The following is a 21001-nucleotide window of genomic DNA, read 5'->3' on the forward strand; positions in this document are numbered from 1 at the left end:
TTATCTATTTCTGACAATTTAGTATTAATCTTCTGGGTTTCTATCTGCAGATTTAGAATCATTTCTAATTTTTCATTTATTTTGTCATTTTGTTCTTGTATTTTCTTCCAAAATTCTTCTAGGGTTTTGTCTGTGTTTGCCTTGGTCTGTCTCTCAATCCTTTGAAGATACCTAAATATAATTCTTTTGAAGTCCTTATTAGGGAGTTCCAATGCTGCATCTTCCTGAGGGATGTGTTTTGGGTTGTATCCTGGTCCCTTGTTTCTCCTGCTTTATCTTGCTTCTTTGTGTGGATTGTGATGGTCTGTTGTCTCCAAGGCATTGTGATGTTTTTGTGTTTATATTTAATTGGTAATTATATGTTGGAGTGACTTGCCCACAATTTTCATTTTCTTTGTTTTGTTTGTATGTTATCTATATGGAGGGTACTGTGCTGTGCTCCTCTATTCCCTAGTTGACAGCACTTGTACACTCACCACCTGTCTCCTTTCGTGTTGTCAGCCTCTTGTATGTCCTTGCTGCCCCTGGCAAACAGAGCCTGTTCTTAGGTCCCTGGAATCCAAATGATAATGCTATCACTTTAAAATCCAAAATGGTTGCCACTTGTAAACATTCAAAATGGCTGCATCCTCGGTCACTTTAAATATCCAAAATGGCTGCCACTTGTAAACATTCAAATGGCTGCCCCCTCAGTCACTTTAAATATCCAAAGTGGCTGCCATGTGTAAACAATCAAAATGGCTGCACCCTCTGGACAGCAGAGAGTCCACAGCTCAGGTTGTCTCCTTCCTTGCTGTTTCCCTTCCTAGTCATGGGCCACCAGAGCAGTTGTCCCTGCAGTCCTGGGTGACTGGGACTGATCTTTAGGTCAATTCTCAGGTCCCAACACCACTTGGAAATATTCAGGCTATTGGTTTCGTCAGAGTAGCTGACAATCTGCAGCTCCGACCGTCTCTGTACTCATTGTTTTCTTTCAGGTTTTTCCACTAGTTGTGCCTAATCCACTTCTGTATAGTTCCTTTTAAAGCTCAGGGTTCCAGGATTATCTTCTGTATCTCTGTAAATTGGTTTTTCTTCTCTTTGTTGAAGAGGATCTGTGTCACTTGTCTGCCTGTTCCTCCATCTTACTGGAAGTCCCTGATTTTCCTTTTCTTGCTTTTAAGATTGGCTGTGATTAAATACATATTTTTGTTATATTATAACCAGTATGTTTGTATATTTGTAATTATTGGGGTTTCTTCCCTCAGCATGTGCCAACCATATTTTCTAGAATTTTCATGTCCCAAGATGGCAGAGTCCATTAAAGTAAGTGAGCCCTTGGAGTTCTAACCTCAGTGAGGAGCTACCAGAGTGAGGATGAATTACTGGTTAATCAGCTTGAAAATTTACTGATATGCCCAGATCTAGGAGCTCTGGTGGCACAGTTGGTAAGGCATTTGGCCGCTAACCAGAAGGTCAGCAGTTCAAACCCACCAGCTACTCCATGGGAGGAAGACAAAGCAACCCATTTCCATAAAGATTTACAGGCTTGGAAACCAATGGGGTCACTATGAGCTGGAATTGACTCCATTGCCGTGGGTTTTGGGTTTGGGAATTGTTCCCCTTTTTGCATTAACTTTCCTTACCTATTCCTGGGAAAGCTAAGATGAGTGAAAACCAAAGAAAGCAAACTGCTGTATGCTTCTAAGACCTAGATCTTTTCTAATGAGATGGACACATTAATAAGCAAAAAGACAGTCTCCTTAACTTGTTTCATTTGCCAAATGCTTATTATTTTCAAATAGTTCATGACCACTAAAAGTATATTTATTCAACTACTATCTCTAATCTGCAAGCAGTTTTCAAAGTTGTTATGATGCGTTTCTTCAGATATGGCTGAGCAGTATTTCCAAGAGAGCATGGCTCACCTGAAAGATGCTGGAGGGATGGGAAGAGCCAAATTTCTTTTAATTCAAGATGAATTTTGCCGTTTTCTGAAAATCATTGGACAAGAAGAGGTGAGTTTGGATCAAAATTGACTAGTTATTAATGTGGGTGACTCCTTCACTCTTCAGACATCCATTAAGTACCCATTGTGTGCAAGGTGGAGTTCCTGGATAGTGCAAGCAGTTAACATACGTGGCTGCTAACTGAAAGGCTGGTGGTTCGAGTCCACCATGATATAGTTGGAAGAAAAGCCAGTGATCTACTTCTGAAAGTTCAGCCATTGAAAATTTTATGGAGTACAGTTTACTCTGACACCCATGGAGTTGCCATGAGTCAGAATCAACTTGACAACAACTACAACTGGCTTTATGTGTAAGGCATGTTCTATGCTTCCAAGGGATCCAAGTGGATAAAGTCAAGTGGCTGCTTTCAGGCTACTTGCTCTTGGGAAACTGGAAAATAGTTTATGAGACATAGTTGTCATATCCATCTAGAGACCTTGAGGACCTAGTAAGAGGCCTTGCTTACCACCAGCCTGTAGTTCTGGCTGGGACAGGGTTTGACAATCTATTGCTTCTGATTCCTTATTTTAGTAATGGATGGAATTTGCCTATCTCTTGAGAACTATGTAGAACAGAAGTTATAGTTCATTTCTTACCATTGAACCATATAGACATGAATCAAAATGGACTCCAACCCAGAGTTCATATTCACTGTTAATTAAGCCCTTGGGAATTTATTACATGCAAAACCTAACTTTCAAGACTGACATGTTTAATATACCAGATAGCTACATGCTGTGACTTGATTTACATATATTTCTTTGAACTCTAACGTATCAAGGCAAATCTTTGAGATTTTATTTCCTTCATGTTTTATAGACTTCCTCTAGTAAAGTCAGCTCCTAGTCCTTAATCTCCCAGCCTGTCTCAAATGTGTGTTTAAGGAACACAAGCTTTTAGTCTAGATACATCCATGTTCCTCAGACTAGAGTGGGCTTAAGTAACCATGATAATTGGTATTTTTCCAGACCACTCAACCAAGTAGAAAGGTCCTTCCCAGGAGGATCCAGTCTACCCCCTTCCCAACACATACACCCATCTCTAGAAGTCCTGTGGGAGTGCTCCAGTCACAAGTCTGGTGCATACATCCGTAACACCTCCTGCCTGCCCTGTCATGCCTCACTCCATCCAAATGGATACCATTTTTACCTTGAAAAGATGTCTTTAATCCACCCATTTGTTTCTATCTCCAATCCCACTGCCTAGTCCAAGCTACCATCATCTCTCACCTCCAATTAAGATTCAACCTCCCAACTTCTTTTTCCACTCTTGTTCTTTTCTAATCCATTCTGAATAAGGAAGCCATGGTCCCTGGCTAATGCTCATCCATCCTTCTGGACTCATCTGCTTCCTTGACTCATTCCCAAGTCTTAATTAGGTTCTCCCCATCCCTGACTCTGCTCCTCAGTCTTAGTTAGATTCTCCTCATTATTTTTCCTCATAGAACATGGATTTGTATAATAATGTGTTTTTAAGTATTTATGTATGTGTTTGTTTAATGCCTGTCTCACAAACAGCCTGAGTTCCACAGGACTCACGTGGAGGGAGTGGCTGAGGTAGTGGTAGTGGGAAGCAGCTATATGGGCAATTGGCTACAGGCTGGCTGACTCCCATAGGCACCCACCTTCTCCCTTCCTGATCTGGCTTTCTGTTGTCATTTTTGCTGCTTAGGCAACTGACATGGTATCTTGGGTGCTACATTTCACTGCTCCTGTCCAAGCCACCCAAATCAGTGTGGTGAGCCGATGTTGCCTCTCACTCTCCCAGGCTGCCCTCAGAGATCTTAGAAAACTAGCTCTTTTCATTCTAGGAACACTGCCAGTCCATAGTATGCCCTTATAATTTTAGAAAATGCTACCCCTTCTTTAGGTGGAGGAACTCTGGTGGTTCAGTGGGTAAGGCATTCAGCTCCATGGAAGAAAGATGTAACAGTCTGTTTCTGTAAAGATTTACAGCCTTGGAAACCCTATGGGGCAGTTCTACTCTGTCCTTTACGGTTGATCAGAATCAACTCGATGGCAGTGGGTTTGGGTTGAGTTCCTTAGGTGGACATAGTCCATGCCACACAAGCACATTACTTGGAGAGCAGGACATGGACCAGATTTCAGTGCTCACCCATCTTCTTGACAGGCATCATGTACATGGCACAGCCTGCCTAGCCACATGTAACCACCTTGTATTGCCCTCATCCTTTGGGCTCCAGACCTCTCACTGTGAGTTCTAGCAGGAATTGACCAACAAAGCTGGGCCACAGGACAGTCCCAGTGGTAAGCATGAGCTGCCCTCAACCATCACAGAGGTAGTCGCAACCTACACGTGGACTAGAGCTCTCCTCCAACTGTCAGGAGATTTTAGGGGATGAAAATGTCTTTTAAGTTAAAATGGAAGTGTAGGTCACTCTGCTGGTTTGAAACACATGGGTTTCTCTTCAGTTGTCACACTCTCCTATTCTAGAACCTTCTTTGACTTATTTTATCTGACTTTTCTTATTGTAAAAAAAAAAAATCAAAACTCATCCACCTGGCATGAGGCCTTCACTATGGGCTCAGTCTGGGTCTCCACATCATTCCTCTCTTCTCCCCCTACACACACACTTTCTCTGCTGCTGTCAAATTAGTCTACTCCTTGACCCTAAACACCCATGTGCTTCTCCCCACTGAGACCCATGCACTCAGTTCTGCATCCCTTCTTCTCAGCCTGTCTACATCCTATTTATTCTTCACTCTTCTCCATTATTGTGGTTGTTAGTTGCCATAAAGTCAACCACTCCTCATGGTGACCTTATGTGTAACAGAAGGAAACATTGCCTGGTCGTACTCCATCTTTATTCTCTTTGAGGATTGTCCTTACTACTAGAGGCTAACCAAGTCTCTGCTTCCTCTAAGCTCATGTAGCATCTCTCCCATTGTCACCTTGACTTGCACTTTAACTGCATGCACTTTTTTCTCTAGTTTTCCCAAAAAACCAAACTGAACTGCCATCAAGTCAATTCAACTCATAGCAACCTCTCCTTGGGTTTCCAAGGTGGTATCTCTATGGAAGTGGATTGCCCAATCTTCCTTCTGAGAACTCAGGCTTTATTCTGCATGAAGGTTTGATTTAGGAAAAAGGAATCTCTGGTTCTTCTTCCCATCATGTCTACTCAAAGCTTGATGATTAATTCCCACTGACACTCTGCCAAACCCAATATTTATACTAACTGAGACCTTGCTCACAGACACTGGGAGAGGGGATATAGTGCCCTGGGTATGAGGGGCTTTAGCATTAGGCCAGTGTGGGTATAAATCCTTGTCCCTCCCTCATGTACCTAGGTGTGTCACACTTGACAATTTATATAGTCTGTCTGCACCAACAGTGACTTCTCACCTAAGAAATTGATTTCTGCCTCATCAGCACCTTTGAGGTGATTTCTCCAACATACCCATAGCAACTAACTCATATTATTGCCAATAAAGAGCAAAGGCCTTCCTAGCTCCTCTGCATGTGGAATGCTTTTAGGAGTCCCTTAGGGCTGTATGGCAGGGAAGCCTCATCACTGGCCCATGCATTATTTGGTGATGAGTTCAACATTCGTGCTCTGCAGTCATAATCATGCTGGCATGTAAAAGATTATGGAGGAATTACAGGAAAAGGGTGGAAGGTTTACTGACTTTAATAGATTTTTCCCCGTTTGCCTTGATATCTGACTGAAGAGATTAGTATCAGAAAATATTACTTGTTGTCCTACTCATATTTTCAATTTCATTTTGGTATAAATTGTATGAAGAAAATAAAACATTATATCATGTTGGAATGCTTACTTTTGGTTTCCTGAACTATTTCCTGTGAGAAATAAAAAACCCCGGAGTATGTTCTGGATGTTATGTAGATAAATTGCCAGGAAACTCTGTAGTTTTTGCTTACATAAGAATATCTGTGTGCACAGAAGAAAAAGAGTCTGGAACTGAAAAATATTAAACTTACTGGTCAGATTTAGATCCTAACTCTGCCATTGAATGAGTTGTCTGAGCACGTTTCTTTTCTTTTTTCTTAAATTGTGGTAAATGTATGTGTAACAAGTCATTTGCCATTTTGACATTCTTTACATATAAAATTCAGTGACCCTAGCTCTGGTGGCTCAGTGCCTAAGGCATCTGGCTGCTAACCAGAAGGCTGGCGGTTCGGTGGTTCAAACCCACCAACTACTCCTTGGAAGGAAGGCTGGGCAATCTACTTATGCAGAGATACCGCCTCTGAAACCCAAGGAGGGGTCGCTATGAGTCAGGTCCGACTCAACGGCACGTAACAACAACAACAAAGTTATTTTTATCATGTTGTTCAACCATTACCACTATCCATTTTCACACTGGCCTGTCACTGTTAACAGAAAGTCAGTGTCCCTTAAGCAGTGAGTTCACCTTTTCCCCTCCTCCCTCCCACCCATGGTATCCACTAACGTACTTTGTTTTCTATACATTTGCCTATTCTAGATATTTCATATAAGTGGAACCATACGATATTTGTCCCTTTTGTGTCTGACTTACTTCAATCTGCATGTTTTCAAGGTTCATCCATGTTGTAGCAAGTATCAGTATGTCATTTCTCTTTATGGCTGAGTAATATTCCATTGCATGTTTGTACCACATTTTATTTATCCCTTTGTAGACATTTTGGCCATTTCCACCTTTTGGCTGTTGTGAATAATGCTGCAATGGACACTGGTGTACAAGTCTGTTTTGAGCAATTCTTGACTGCTCAGTGTCTCAGTATTCTTCTCTGTCAGGTGGAGATTAAATGAATTCACATGCATAAATGTTTTGATTTTATTACTTAGCTAAAGTGGATTCCTGTAATATCTGAAATGGGATTATCCTCCAGGTGTGCTTTATTCATTCCTCTTCATTGTTTATATACTTTTCATCCCATATATGTTATTTCCTGTCTCCTATTTAACCAGAGGAGAGTAGGCTAAGCTCATGATAAACAAATAAACAAACAAAAACACCCAGTTGCTATGGAGTCAATTCTGACTCATGGCAACCCTATATGTGTCAGAGTAGAACTGTGCTCAGTAGAGTTTTCAGTGGCTGATTATTTGGAAGTAGATCACCAGTCCTTTCTTCCCAGGTGTCTGAGTAGATTCAAACCACCCACCTTTCAATTAGAAACAGTTTGTACCACTCAGGGGCTCCCAATTCATGGAACTAAAAAAGAAAGAAAAACAACCTCATTGCCATCTAATAGATTCTGACACATAGCAACCCTATAGGAACCCCCTAGGGTTTCCAAGGCTGTAAATCTTTAGGGAAGCAGACTGTCACATCTTTCTTCTGCAGAATGGCTGGTGGGTTTCAACTGCTGACCTTTTGGTTAGAAGCCATGTGCTTAACCACTACACCACCAGGGCTCCCTACCAGCACTCATTCCTCTAAAAATAAACATCAGTTGCATAATTTTCTTAAGAGTCACATATCTTTATTAACTGTTAAACTTTTAACCAGACAATGTTTTGTCCCTTTCACAGAGGGCGCTCTCCATACTGAAAGAGTCCCTGGAAGCCAAATTCGGAACATTTGGTGATTTCAGTCCTGAGGTGGCTGAGACCTACCGGCTCCTTGGCAGGGCAGACCTGGCACAGGGAAACCACAGCAGAGCCCACAAGAAACTGAAGAAGGTAAAGTTGGAGCCCACTCTGATGGAAAACAAAACTGCTTCCCTTCCAGCAAGCCACTTTCTCTCCTCCAGCATGTACTTTTTTAATGAAACTTTATATGTTGACATAACTTTGCAGTGTAATGTACACTAACACTTTTTAAGTAAAAGATATAGTAATCTTATGTGCATAAATTTTTCATGAATTATTAATAATTTTTTACCACGCAAATATTTGTTTTTACCTAGAGTCACATTTAGAAAACCTTTCTGTACTCTCAGGAATTTTCTGTGTTTTCTTTTAGTACTTACTTATTTTTATTACTATTATTAATTGGAGTTTATTTTTGTGTATGGTGTGAAGTATAGATCTAATGTTATCTTTGTTTCCAATAGTTTCCCAGTTGTCCTGCACTATTTTACTAAAAAGTTCATCTTTGCTCCAGTGGTTTAAGATAACACGTCTATAGAATATAAATTTTCATGTATACTTGAGTGTATTTCTGGATTTCAGTTATAGTCCACTGATCTCTCTGTTTATACATGTACCAGTTTCTTACTGATGTAATTATAGAGCTATTATGGTATGATTTAATAGCTAGTAGTACTAAGCACTCCTTATAGTTCTTTTTCCTCCTAGAACATCAGGCTTTCTAGATGTTCTTGCCATGTTTGTTCACTTTTCCATGTGAATTTTAGGATCAACCTGTCTGGCTCCATAAAAATTTTGCCAGTATTTTTATTGGGGTTGTGTTTTTTATAAATGAACTTCAAAAGAACTGTCACTTTGATGATTTTGAGTCATTCTAACCAAGTACAAGGAATGTCTTTCCTTTTATCACTGTCTACTTTGTATCTTTCAGGTGTATTTTAAAGTTTTCTTCACTACCTTTTGCACATTTCTTAGTAAGTTTGTTTCTAAGTACTTTACCTTCTTTATTACTGTTGTAAGTGAAGCTACATCTTTTATCTGGTTATTTTTGTGTACATGAAGACCATTGATTTCTCTCTTAATTTTTTATCCTTCTAGCTTGCTTAATTCTTTGATTGCTTCTATTAATGTCAGCAGTGATTTTTCCCAGGTATACTATTACGTCATCTACAAATAGTTATAGTTTTACTTCTTTTCAGTCCTTCTGCCTCTAAATGATTTATCTTGCTTAATTACATTGACTATACCTCTAGTACAGTGATAAGTAGTAATGGATAATATGGGCATCCATGCATTGCTCCTGAGCTTAGTAGAAATCCTCCTAATGATTCCTTATTTGGTAAGATGCTGGCTTTAGGTTTAAAGCTTTTATGTTTTTATAATGTTAAGGAAATAGCCATCAATTTGTATTTTCATCGTTTTGTTTTTTATTAGAAATGAGTATTGAATTTAATCAGAGCTTTTCAGTATCTCTGAAGACATTTGTATGATTCTTGTTAGATTAGTTGATATAGTGTATTTAATTATAATATTGAACTAACCTTGCATTCCTGGAATATATCTCCCTTGGTCATGTTTTTGTTTGTTTGTTTGTTTTGTTTTTATGTGATCATGGATGTGTTTGCTAATATTTCTATTAAGGATTTTTACTCCAATATTTGTAAGTGATTATTGTTTAAGTATCCATGTTGTACATGCTTCACAAAAACAATTTGGTAGTTTTCTTTTATTTTCTGTGCACTGGAGTAATTTATGTAGCATTTGAAAGTTTGTACCACCTACGTAACCATTTAGACCTGGTGGTTTTTTTGGTTTTTGTTTTCCTTTAGTGGTGAAATTTTTTGACAGTTTTCTCTATAAACAATTGGTCTGTTGATGCCTTCAAAATTGGGTTATTTTTGGTAAACTGTATTTTTCTAGGTAATTATCCATTTCATTTACATTTTCAGATTTATTTACATAGAGATAAATTCTACTTTTTAATGATTATTTCCCCCTTGTAATGTCTTAGTTTTATACTTATGCTTTCAGCCCCACTCCCCCTCTTATTTTGATTGATTTTAGTTAGTGCTTTGCTTGTTCTGTTTTTTTTTTTTTTTTCAAGAATGAGGTTTTGACTCACTATATTTGCTTTCTGTTCTCTACTTCATTAATTGCTGTTTTAATCTTCATTATTTCTTCATGTTTTATTTCATTGTAGTTTTTTTTTCTCCTGTCTTTTTGAGTTAGAAGTTTAATTCGTTGATTCTCCCATTTCATCTTTATTGATAGAAGTATTAAAAACCATGAATTTTCCTCTTATTATTGCTTTAATATATCTCACAAATTCTCATATGTTATATTTTCATTGCAGTAATTAGTTTAAAAATGGAAAAACAGGAAGCTTCTAAGTAACCTCACTGACCAAACTAAAAGCATTAACTTTAGTTCTGAGTGGGCTGTCCTGTAAGTCCAGTCTTTACCTCTTCTTAATTCTTTCTGATTCTGCTGTGATAAGCACCAGATTTGGTGACTTGTGTGGTGCCTATTCTATCATCAGTTGGTCAACAAATATTTATTGGACACCTTCGAAGGGCCATTACTGTGCTTAACAGTCCTGAGAAGAAAATAATGACCAAGATAAATATGCTCCTTGTCTTTGAGAGCTTCCAGTCTAGCCAAGAGGACATATATTAAACTAGTCATTTCAGATAATTTAAACATTGCACATGTGCCAAAGACATCACGGTGAGGGAAGATGTAAGGGAAGCTAAGGAGGCAGTTGCTCTTGAGTCCATCCTCCACTTCCGTGTTATAATTACTGGAAAAAAAAAAAATCTATTGCCATCAAATAGATTCTAACTCATTGCAACACTATAGTGACCCTGCAAGACAGAGTACAACTGCCCCACTGCCCCATAGGGTTTCCAAGACGGTAAATCTTTACAGAAGCAGACTACCTCATCATTCTCCTACAGAGCAGCTGGTGGATCTGAACTGCTGACCCTTTGGTTAGCAGCAGAATGCTTTAACCACTGCACCACCAGAACAACTCTGTATAATAATGCCTAGTGCTTATTAAGTGATTGTTGAGCCCTGACACTGTGTTAAGTGATTTACATATATTAACTTATTAAAGCCCTACAACAACCCTAAGAGTTTGTTGGGTACCTCTACTTTCCATACCTTCAAAGAGGGAAACTGAGGCTGAAAGGGTATCTCACTGAGCCTTGGTTACAAAGCTGGATATTGTGGGAGTAGGGACCTAGCACCAAGCACTCTGTATTCTACAGTCTACACTTTCTTCTATTTCACATCGTGGGTTTCTGAATAAGATTTTGTTTGCTTAAAAAAAAAAAAGAAAAAAAAAGCTTAGAAACCAGTAGCAAAATGGGAAGAATATTAAGATTAGTATAGTAGGTCTCTTTGGATTGTAACTGACAACTATGCTCAAACTAGTTCAGGCATAACTCCTCCCTCACCGCTCCCCCCACCAAAAAAAAAAAACAAACTCACTGCCATCAAGTCGATTCCGACTCATAATGACCCCCTTTGGGTTTCTGAGGCAGTAAATCTTTACAGAAGTAGATTGCCCAGTCTTCCTTCCATGGATTGGCTCATGGGTTTGAACTGCCAACCTCTTGTTAGCAGTGAAATGCTTTAGGCACTATGCCACCAGAGCTCCAAGTTCAGGCATAAGGGGATATTTAATGTTCTATGGCATCTTAGGAAGGGCTGTCCAAGCAGATGATTAGCAGGCAGGGATGCAGGAGAGCCTTCAGAGAAATGTCAGCAGCCAGACTCTAGAGCCATGAGCACTCTGCCCAGGACTCCTCCCAGCTTCTCTCTGCACATGATCTTCCTTCTCTCTTATAGAAATGTCTTCCCTCACAATGGGGATCATGACTGTCAGCACTCCCCTGAGTTTTATGTCCTACCTTCTGTGCCTTTGATGAGAGATGGATGTTAGTCAAAGTTTAAAAAAACTGACTGACCTGGCTTGAATCAGATGCCCATCTCTGGAGCAGTCAGCTGAGGCTGGGGGATGATAATACATAAGAAAGAACATGGTGCTTCCAAGGTAGCCAGGTTACCCTGAGCAAAGGTAGCGCTGGGAACACAGCCCCATAATCAGAAGACCTGGGACTGGGTTCACTGGAACCTCAATGCACCCCCCCCCCGCATTTTTTTGAGCATGTACAATGAATATAAATAGGAATGAAGCAGTTCCTAAGAAGGTTCCAGGCTAATGAGGATTTATAGTCTGCAAACCTGTAAGTATATTGTTTGGTAAACTCTATGCTACAGGTCCCTATGGGGATCTATGGGGAGAAGGGAGTTTAGGGAAGGTGTCCAGATAAGTAGTCCCAGAAAAGAGTATAGAGTAGGAGAAGCTGAAAATTTCCAAGTAGGAACGTGGGCTGGGAGAAGGAGCAACACTTTGGAAAGGGTCAGGGTAAGAGAACAAAGCACATTTAAGAACAGACGGCATGTTAAGCTAGCTGGAGTGTGTGAAGAGTGGCTGGGAACCAAACTCTGAGGCCAGGTTCAAGAGCTGAGGCTGATTCTCAAAGCCAGGGACTCTACATGATGGCCTGCAGGCCCAGCCCAGCTCACCACCATATTTCTGTATGGCCTGTGAGCCAACAGTGGTTTTTACAGATGATCATTTGCAGTTGATCTGATAATAGGGAACACTAACTTTGCCCCCTAATTAAGTGAAATTTTATCCCATCCCCCCCAAAAAAATCCATTCTTCTCAGTAGATCTATTTTTCAAGCTCGAAGGAGCTCTGGTGGTTCAACAGTTAAGCACTAGGCTGAAAACCAAAAGATTGGCAGTTTTGTCCCATCTAGCAGCTCCATGGGAGAAAGACTGACAATATGCTTCTGTAAAGATTACACCCTAGAACACCCTATGGGGCAGTTCTACCCTGTCACATGGGGTCACTATGAGTCGAAAATTGACTCAACGGTACCTAACAACAACTTGTTACATAGTACCTGTGTTGTTGTTGTTGTTGTTATTTGCCATCGAGTTGGCCCTGACTCACAGCGACCCCTCCTTGGGTTTCTGAGGCAGTATCACTACGGAAGTAGGAATGCCCAACTTTCCTTCCAAGGAGTGGCTGGTGGGTTTGAACCACCAGCCTTCTGGTTAGCAGTCAAGTGCCTTAGGCACTATGCTACCAGAGCTCCTAGTACCTATGTAGTGACCTCAATTTTGTCTCTTGGCTCTGGTAGCATAGTGCCTGAGGTACCTGACTGCTAACCAGAAGGCTGGCGGTTCAAACCCACCAGCCACTCCTCAGAAGGAAGGTTGGGCAGTCCTACTTCTGTAGTGATACTGCCTCAGAAACCCAAGGAGGGGTCGCTATGAGTTGGGGCTGACTCGACGGCACATAACAACAACAACAACATGTAGTGACCTGAATTTTGTCTCTTGGCCCACAAAGCCTAAAGGATTTACAATTGGACTCTGCAGAAAAAAGTTCTCTGATCACTGCTGTAAGCAGATGAGAGCCATTGAGAATATTTTAAGCAGAGTACTTCAGGTCTATATTTGTACTTTGGATTTAAAAAAACAAAACTATCATTGTGATGATAGTATTGAAAATGGAATGGAGTGGACGAAGTCTTAAGGCAAGTGGCCCCAGTTTTGTCATCCATGTAATGGAGACAACAGAATACCCATTCTCCTTGCTTCCCATGGCTATTCACTGAGGTGAGGTGGGTGAGATTGCAGTTAAGCCCTGACCCTGTCCCAGGGGAGCTGCTGAAAAGTTGTCATTTCTGCCAGTGCACCCTCCCCTTTCCTCAGGATGGAGGAAAAGGCCAAGGCTGCTGCCAGCCAGTTAGGAATCTCCACATTTCTTTCCTTTCCTCTCTTCTCCCCTGAGAAGGGTACATGAAATGGGGGAAACTTTTCTAAGGGTTCAGCCTAGTCATTCAACTACAGGTGTGTGTGAGGGGGGTAGTGTGGATTAAGATGTGGAAGAGGGCAGGAAATAACAAAGAACTTGAGAAAGTCTGGGGAGGGGCCAGTAGGGCTTCACTCAGCCCTATTGGCGCCTGCTGGGCTGGGCTGGGCCGGTATCATTACTGACCTCCTGCTTGGAAGTATGAGCCCACTCAGAGGTTCCTGGGAAGAAAGGCCTGGTGATCTACTTCTAAAAATCAGCCAATGAAAACCCTATGGAGCACTATTCTACTCTGACCCACATGGGGTCACCATGAGTCAGGGTCAACTGGTGGCAGTGGTGGCAGCTTGGTATTCGGTTGCTACCTCTAGGGGGTGCTCAGCTGTCAGTCATTCCTCATCTTTAGAGCAGTCCTGCTGTCAGACTTAACAGCCCACTCTTATCAAGAAGCCTGAGGCTCATCAACATGGGTGAACTTTCCACAGACAGATTTCTCTGAAATAAAGCCTATGTACTTTTTAGCCTCAGCATAGTGGCTAAGACACTTGCCTGCTAACCAGACGGCTGGCGGTTCAAACCCACCAGCTACTCCTCGGAAGGAAGGTTGGGCAATCCTACTTCCGTAGTGATACTGCCTCGGAAACCCAAGGAGGGGTCGCTACGAGTCGGGTTTGACTCGACGGCACATAACAACAACAACAACTTTTTGGCCTGTGTTTCACCAAGAGTGGGTCTTGAACCACTGCCACCAGAGTGACCTTCTGAATCAGCCTCCCTGAGGCACAGCACTGGGATCTGAATTTTAGCTACCTTCCTGAGGGAAGTTTGAGAATCCCACTCTGGGCCATAGTACCTCTCCAGTGGCTGTAAATCCGCTCAGGTTCAAGAAACTCCAATTTTATCACTCAGATAACCTGTAGTGGAAGCCAGTGCCATTGTTTTCCTTTAGTTTGGCCTCATTACTCATCTGTCCTGAAAGCACTGGCTTTGGCATTGTATAGATATCACATGTCAGAATGGGAGAGCAAGGGGTTGAAACTCTTATTTTGGGAGGTTGTGCATGCTGTACATGCAGCTATGCAGCTGTCATTTATAGCTCTCCATGTGGACCCATCTGAGGACAAACTGATCGTTCAGGGAACACCAGGGCACAGGCAGGGACTTCACACATGCTTTTCACATCTGCTGCTGAACTGGTGTTTCTTAAATTCCATATTTAGCACTGGGGCTCTGTGAAGACAGTAGCTTTCTCCAGCCACCAGCCAAGTGGTGCCTCTCTTGTTTTTAACATAACAGCTCTATCACCCAAGTTTTCAACACAGTAGCAGGAATCCATTAAAAAGTGGCTTTTCCAGATGTGCTATCCTGTCCTGAATGGTTCAGGCATGGTCCTACCAGGCATGAGGAACAGGAAGGCTTGAGAAACAAAGCAGACAGTAGGATTAAATTACTGACTAGAGAACCGTATTATTGATCTGTCTTTTAAAAGCATCTGCCTGCAGGGGAAAATAGGAGAACTCTGTTGGCTCCAAATGGAAATTTCCATAGCAAAAGTTCACATGCTTCTGCAGCACAGAGATATAGTTTGATTCTATGATGGGCATAATTGCCAACTTTTTCATCCAGGTGAAAATGAAGGCTGCAAAAATCTCATGAAGACTGTTCCACAGGGCAGGGAGCTCTGGTGGCATAATGCCTAAGGCATTTGACTGCTAACCAGAAGGTGTAGGTTCAAACTTACCAGCCACTCCTCACAATCTACTTCCATAGAGACACCTATCTGGGCCTAGTTATATTGTGAAAGCCTACATGGTCAAATGGTTTGCCATCAGCTGCTCACCTAAAGGTTGGTGGTTCAAACCCACACAGCAGCTCTGTAGAAGAAAAGACCTCTTTACAGATAAGAAAACCCTATAGAGAAGTTCTCCTCTATCACACATGGGTCTCCATGAGTTGGGGACAGACTGGATGAGCTAACAATAGCAACAAAGACAACAGTTATGCTGTGAAGTGGGATTTGGGTCCTATATTTCACCTGGTTTCCATGTTAGGTACTATAATCAGGGTTCAGTCTATTATCTGACAACTTTAAAGCTCTGAACATTAAACATTTTCCAAAAAGAATAATGTAATTTTATGTGACAGCTTTCTCCAAGAAATTTGGAGCCACTCTAATGAATCTAATGCAGGAAGGGAAAGGAAAATTTTCAGTCATTTGTGGGTCAAGACTTGAGAGCAGACCACCAGGTCTTTGCTGTTGTCTAGCCATTCCTCCACACATCCAAACACACCAAACTGTCCTATGGCCACACTTTATATACAACTCCTGTCTTGTGATTCCATCATTGTCTACTTAGTTTTACTTTCCTTTTCATGTATTTGGTGTTTGCTTTGTTGCCTTGGCTACCAGGAGATCCAGAGCCAAATTTGGAGTCCACACTGAGCATGTTAACACCCATTGTTTTCATGTTTAGATTCCTATTTTTCCTTGACACTGATTTCTGAATCATCTTTTCCTAACCTGTTGTTGGGCTGCAGCAGTCACCTCAAATCCCCTTTTAAAGAGAAGATTGTTTTTAAAGACCTTTCAAGCATGCATTCCTTGAAGATGTTTGTAAGTGGATTGGTATGAGGATAGATAGTTAGACGGGTCAGGGTCAGGATCATCTGTTCTTAACCTTCTGTGGTCAGATGTAGGTGAGAATGACAGGTTCTCTGGTCCCAGCTGCCCTGACATCCTCAGCTGCAGGGGAGAGGAGCTCTCTGCTGGGCCAGGCCCCTAACTCCAGCAGATTAGATATAGCTCCCCCAGCATTTGCTGCCCCTTAGAAAACATAGATGTGTAGTGTGCACAGACTGCCTAGGGACAAGGCAACATCTACTGTGGAAGAGCTCCTACAATATCTAAGATCTTCTTTGTCTTGGTGAATCAACAATATCTTTTCTAAAAAATAAACAAACAGTTGCTGGCAACTCATGGTGACCCCATGTGTATCAGAGCAGATCACCAGGCCTTTCTTCCAAGGCAGGTAGGTTCAAACTGCCAATCTTTTAGTTAATAGTTGAGCTGCACCACCCATGGACTCCAAGCAATGCCTTAGAGCTTCCTAAAGGGCATCAAAGTACAGAGAGGTACAGAACTGTGCATCTGGTTCCTAGCCTGAGACTATATGGCAATTTGTTAGATTCTCACTAAATCCAGGGAAACCATGAGTTTGTGGGTGGATGGCCAAGGATAAGGGTAAGGCAACCTCTCCTACCACAAAAATGCTGTGTAACCTTAAACATATTGGAAGAGCAATGGTCAGCCTGCCCATGTTCAGAAAACCCTGCAACAGTCAAGTTCCATCTCATCAGGGACCTAAGCCAAAGAAAGGCAACTTAAAGGGCTCAGCTTTACTAGATTCTGGATCCCTTGATCTAGCTGCCTCAGGAATAGGCAAATCTGATTTTGATATAAAAAGCTGCCTCTCCCAACTGGGATCTTAAAAGCTTGTAAGTGGCCATCTAGACTCGACGATGGGTCTCTCCTCGTCCAGAGCAAAGAAGAATGAAGAAAACCAAAGACACATGGGAACAATTAGTCCAAGGGACTGATACACCATGTGATCTGCAGCCCATATGACCACAAGATCAGAAGAACTAGATGGTGCCTGGCTACCACTGTCAACCACTAGGAAGGGGATCTCTGTAGGAGATCCTGGGTAGAGTGGGAGAACAACATGGAACAAAACTAAAAATCATTAAAAAAAAAAAAAGAGACCAGGTTTTCTGGTCTGATAGAGCCTGGTGAAACCCCTAAGACTATGGCCCCTAGCTGTCCTTCAGGTCTGGAATTGAACCCCCTCCTGTGGCTTTCAGCCAAGCAAAAGACAGGCATATGAACGGAACATTTACATTAGGTAGATACACTCCTTGGAGAGATCAATCATGGAAGAATAGAAGGGCTGTGTGTACACAGGGAGACAGCTCAGGGGGCAGGAGTGCATGGGAGGGAAGGACACAGAAAGGAGATAACTATGGGGGAAGAAGTGGGAAGAGAGCTGTTGGTTTGTGGGAAGTTGCTATCATCATGGGACAAAGTGTATGTGGACTGCTGTATGGAAAATGAATTTGCTCTGTAAACTTTCGCCCAAATCACAATAAAAATTTAAAATTAAAAAAAAAGCTGGCTCTCCATTTTAACAATGAAGCCTTCATATATGGTACACAGCAGAATGCCTCTCAATTTCGAATCCTACTGATGCATTTGTTTTCCAAATATTTGTTTGCAGTTGTCCTGGACAGAGGTGATGGTACCTTGCTCCAAGACAGTGGCTAGGAGATGGAGCAAAGTCATGGGGGAGTTGAGGGATGTCGATAAGGATATAGAACCTACAGCACTTGGCAACTTGGAGGGGAGAAAGAAAGGGAGATAGGAAGGGTGATACACACATCTCCAAGCCTGGCACTCAACAGAGACTCAGAAGAAGCCATTCTGAGCAACTGTGTGGGTGGCAGTGCCAGGGTTTCACTCCCTTTCTCCCTTGGCTCCTGTTTCTCTCCTCATCCGAGGGTCTCTGTTCTCTACCTTACCTGTATTTCATGGACTCTCCTACCCACAGCTGCATCAATCCTTGCATCTTAGAATTAGTGGCCTTCCAAGTAAGGGAGAGCAAATAATCCAAGAAGCTGAACTATGTGAAGAAGAATGCAGCATCAGGATTGGGGGAAGACTCTTTAGCAACCTGTGATATGCAGAGGACACAACTATGCTTGCTGAAAGTGAAGAAGAGTTGAAGCACTCACTGATGAAGATCAAAGATTGCTGCCTTCAGTATGGATTACACATCAACATTAAAAAAAAAAAAAAGATTGAGAGAGAGAGAGATTCACAACTGGACCAATAAGCAATATTAAGAAAAATGGAGAAAAGATCGAAGTTGTCAAAGATTTCATTTTACTTGGATTCACAGTTCACACTCATGGCGGCAGTAGTCAAGAGTTCAGACATCATATTACACTGGGAAAATCTGCTACAAGGGGCCCCTTTAAAGTATTAAAGAGCAAAGATGTCACTTTGAAGACTAAGGTGTGCCTAACTGACGCCATGGTATTTTCAGTCACCTCATACACGTGTGAAAACTGGACGATGAATAAGGAAGAGTGAAGAAGAATTGATGCCTTTGAATTGTGGTATTGCAAAAAAATACTGAAAATACTAAGGACAGCCAGAAGAATGAACAAATCTGTGCTGGAAGAAGTGCAGCCAGAATGCTCTTTAGAAGCAAGAATGGCCAGACTTTGTCTCACCTACTTTGGTCATGTTATCAGAAGAGACCATTCCCTGGAGAAGGACATCATGCTTGGTAAAGTAGTTGTTGTTGTTATGTGCCATCGAGTCAGAGGGTCAGCAGAAAAGCAGAAGACCTTCAACAGGATGGATTGACACAGTGGCTGCAACGATGGGCTCAAGCATAGCAAGGACTGTGAGAATGGCTCAGGACTGGACAATATTTCGTTCTGTTGTACACAGGGTTGCTATGAGTTGGCGGCAACTCTATGGGACATGACAACAAATAAGGGAGGGACAGGATGTGTGTGTGTGTGTGTGTGTGTAAGAGAGAGTGAGAGAGAGAGAAAGAGAGTGCATGAGTGAGCATGTTCCCCCTTCCCAATCCCAATCAGGCATGAGACTGTCCACACATCCTGCCCAAGGCTGTTACCTGGCTGACTCCTCTCCTTCAGGTCTCACCTCCAATGTCTCCTCCTCAGAAGGACCTTCAATGACTCAACACTCTCCCCTTTTATTCTTTCTCATAGCCCCTATTCTTTTTTTCCCTAGCATTTATCACATGTGTTGTTATTACATGTTTATTTGTATATAGTTTTCATGTCCATCATACTATTACATTGAATGCCCTCTGAGAGCAAAGCTAACAAACAGATTTCAGCATGCCTCCCATTACTGAAAATACATGTTATCAACAACAACAAAATCAAAGCAAAATTTAATTTGGCCATGAAAGGGTTAAATGACAAGTATAGTCCCTGCTGCAATGACTGCTAATACATAGGACTGTTCATCAGCACTCCCATTGTTTGAAACTCACAGGTGGAAATTCTGATGCTATTTCAGGACTTTAAGGACAAGATTGAGGAATGGAGGGAGGAGAATGACACTGTCTTAGGCTGGGTTCTCTAGAGAAACAAAAACGTGATGTTTAGACAGAGAAAGAGAGACAAAAAGAGAGAGAAAAATTATCTCAAGGGAATGGCTCATGCAGTTGTAGAAGCTGACAAGTTCCAAGTCCATGGGTCAAACATCAAGCTGGAGGCTTCTCCTGACTCACACAACTTCAGGGGCTGATGAACCCAAGATCAGCAAGCAGTGTAGCAGGCTACTGGCTTCAGAGGATGACAAAACTGAGACTGGCAGGTAGAATGGCAGATTGTTGGCTCACACGCTGTGAAGACAATCCCAAGATTGGCAGGCAATATGGCAGGCCACTGGTTTAAATCCAGGAACCAGAGATAAGGAGCTAGATGCAGGATCGAGATCCATTAGAAAAGCCAGAGAATTTTCCCAGGACATCCATATATGTATTTGGAAGCAGGCTACACTCCTGAGGAAACTTCCTTTCATCTGATTGGCTGTTCACAGCACATCTCATCTTGGGGGTGATTACATTATATCAGATCTCATCATGGGGATGATTACATCATAACTACTTAAACCACTTAGAATCATGGCCTAGCCAAGTTGTCACACAACCTAAACTATCACAGACACCCTAGTCCACTTCTGCAGAGGGGATGCCATGAAAATTGCCATGAATAACGACAGCAAATTTTCAGAAATCCTAAAACACAGAATATATCCCTTCTTGTGAATTTGATTATTTAACTGTTGTGGGTTATTTATTTATTTATTTGTGATTTGGGTGAAAGTTTACAGAGCAAATTCATTTTCCATACAGGTGTTCTTACACATTTTATCTCATGACGTTGATTGCAATCTTCATAATGTAACACCCCTTCCCACTTTCTCCCTGTGGTTACCTTTTCCCTGTGTCCTTCTTTCTTATATATTCCTGCCCTCTGAGTTATCTCCCTGTGCAAATAACTGCCCTTCTGATCTCCCTTGATTTTTCTGAGAAGTGTACCTTCCTGGTGTAAATGTTCACCTTATATGCTTATCTATTGTTGGGCTGGAAGCCACAGGACTGAGTTCAGTTCCAGGCCTGAAGGGTGACTAGGGGCCGTAGTCTCAGGGGTTTCACCAGTCTCTATCAGACCAGTAAGCCTGGTCTTTTTTATGACTTTGAGTTTCAACCCACATTTTTCTCCCACTCTACCCAGGATCTCCTACACAGATCCCTTTCTGAGTAGTTGACAGTGGTAGCCAGGCACCATCTCATACTTCTGGTCTCATGTTCATGAAAGCTGAGGTTTCTATGGTCCCTTAAAATGATTGTTTCCATGCAACTTTGGTTTTTGTTCATTCTTTTCTGTTCCAGATAAGGAAAAACCAATTGTTACATCTAGATAGCCACATGCAAGCTTATAAGA

At 41.8% G+C, this 21001-nt stretch overlaps 1 protein-coding gene across 1 annotated transcript in view; it reads left to right on the plus strand.

Moving 5' to 3' along the window:
* The window catches only part of TTC23 (tetratricopeptide repeat domain 23), a 123547-nt gene that overhangs the window by 83543 nt on the left and 19003 nt on the right, over positions 1–21001 (plus strand). Inside the window, exons 7-8 of the mRNA XM_007959949.1 lie at positions 1870–1997; positions 7492–7641. Of these exons, the coding sequence (XP_007958140.1) occupies positions 1870–1997; positions 7492–7641 (278 nt within the window). The remainder of the gene's footprint in view (positions 1–1869; positions 1998–7491; positions 7642–21001) is intronic.

Source organism: Orycteropus afer, unplaced genomic scaffold (genome assembly GCF_000298275.1).
Source record: "Orycteropus afer afer isolate SDZICR_OR568_19922 unplaced genomic scaffold, OryAfe1.0 scaffold00019, whole genome shotgun sequence".
Lineage (NCBI taxonomy): Eukaryota > Metazoa > Chordata > Mammalia > Tubulidentata > Orycteropodidae > Orycteropus > Orycteropus afer.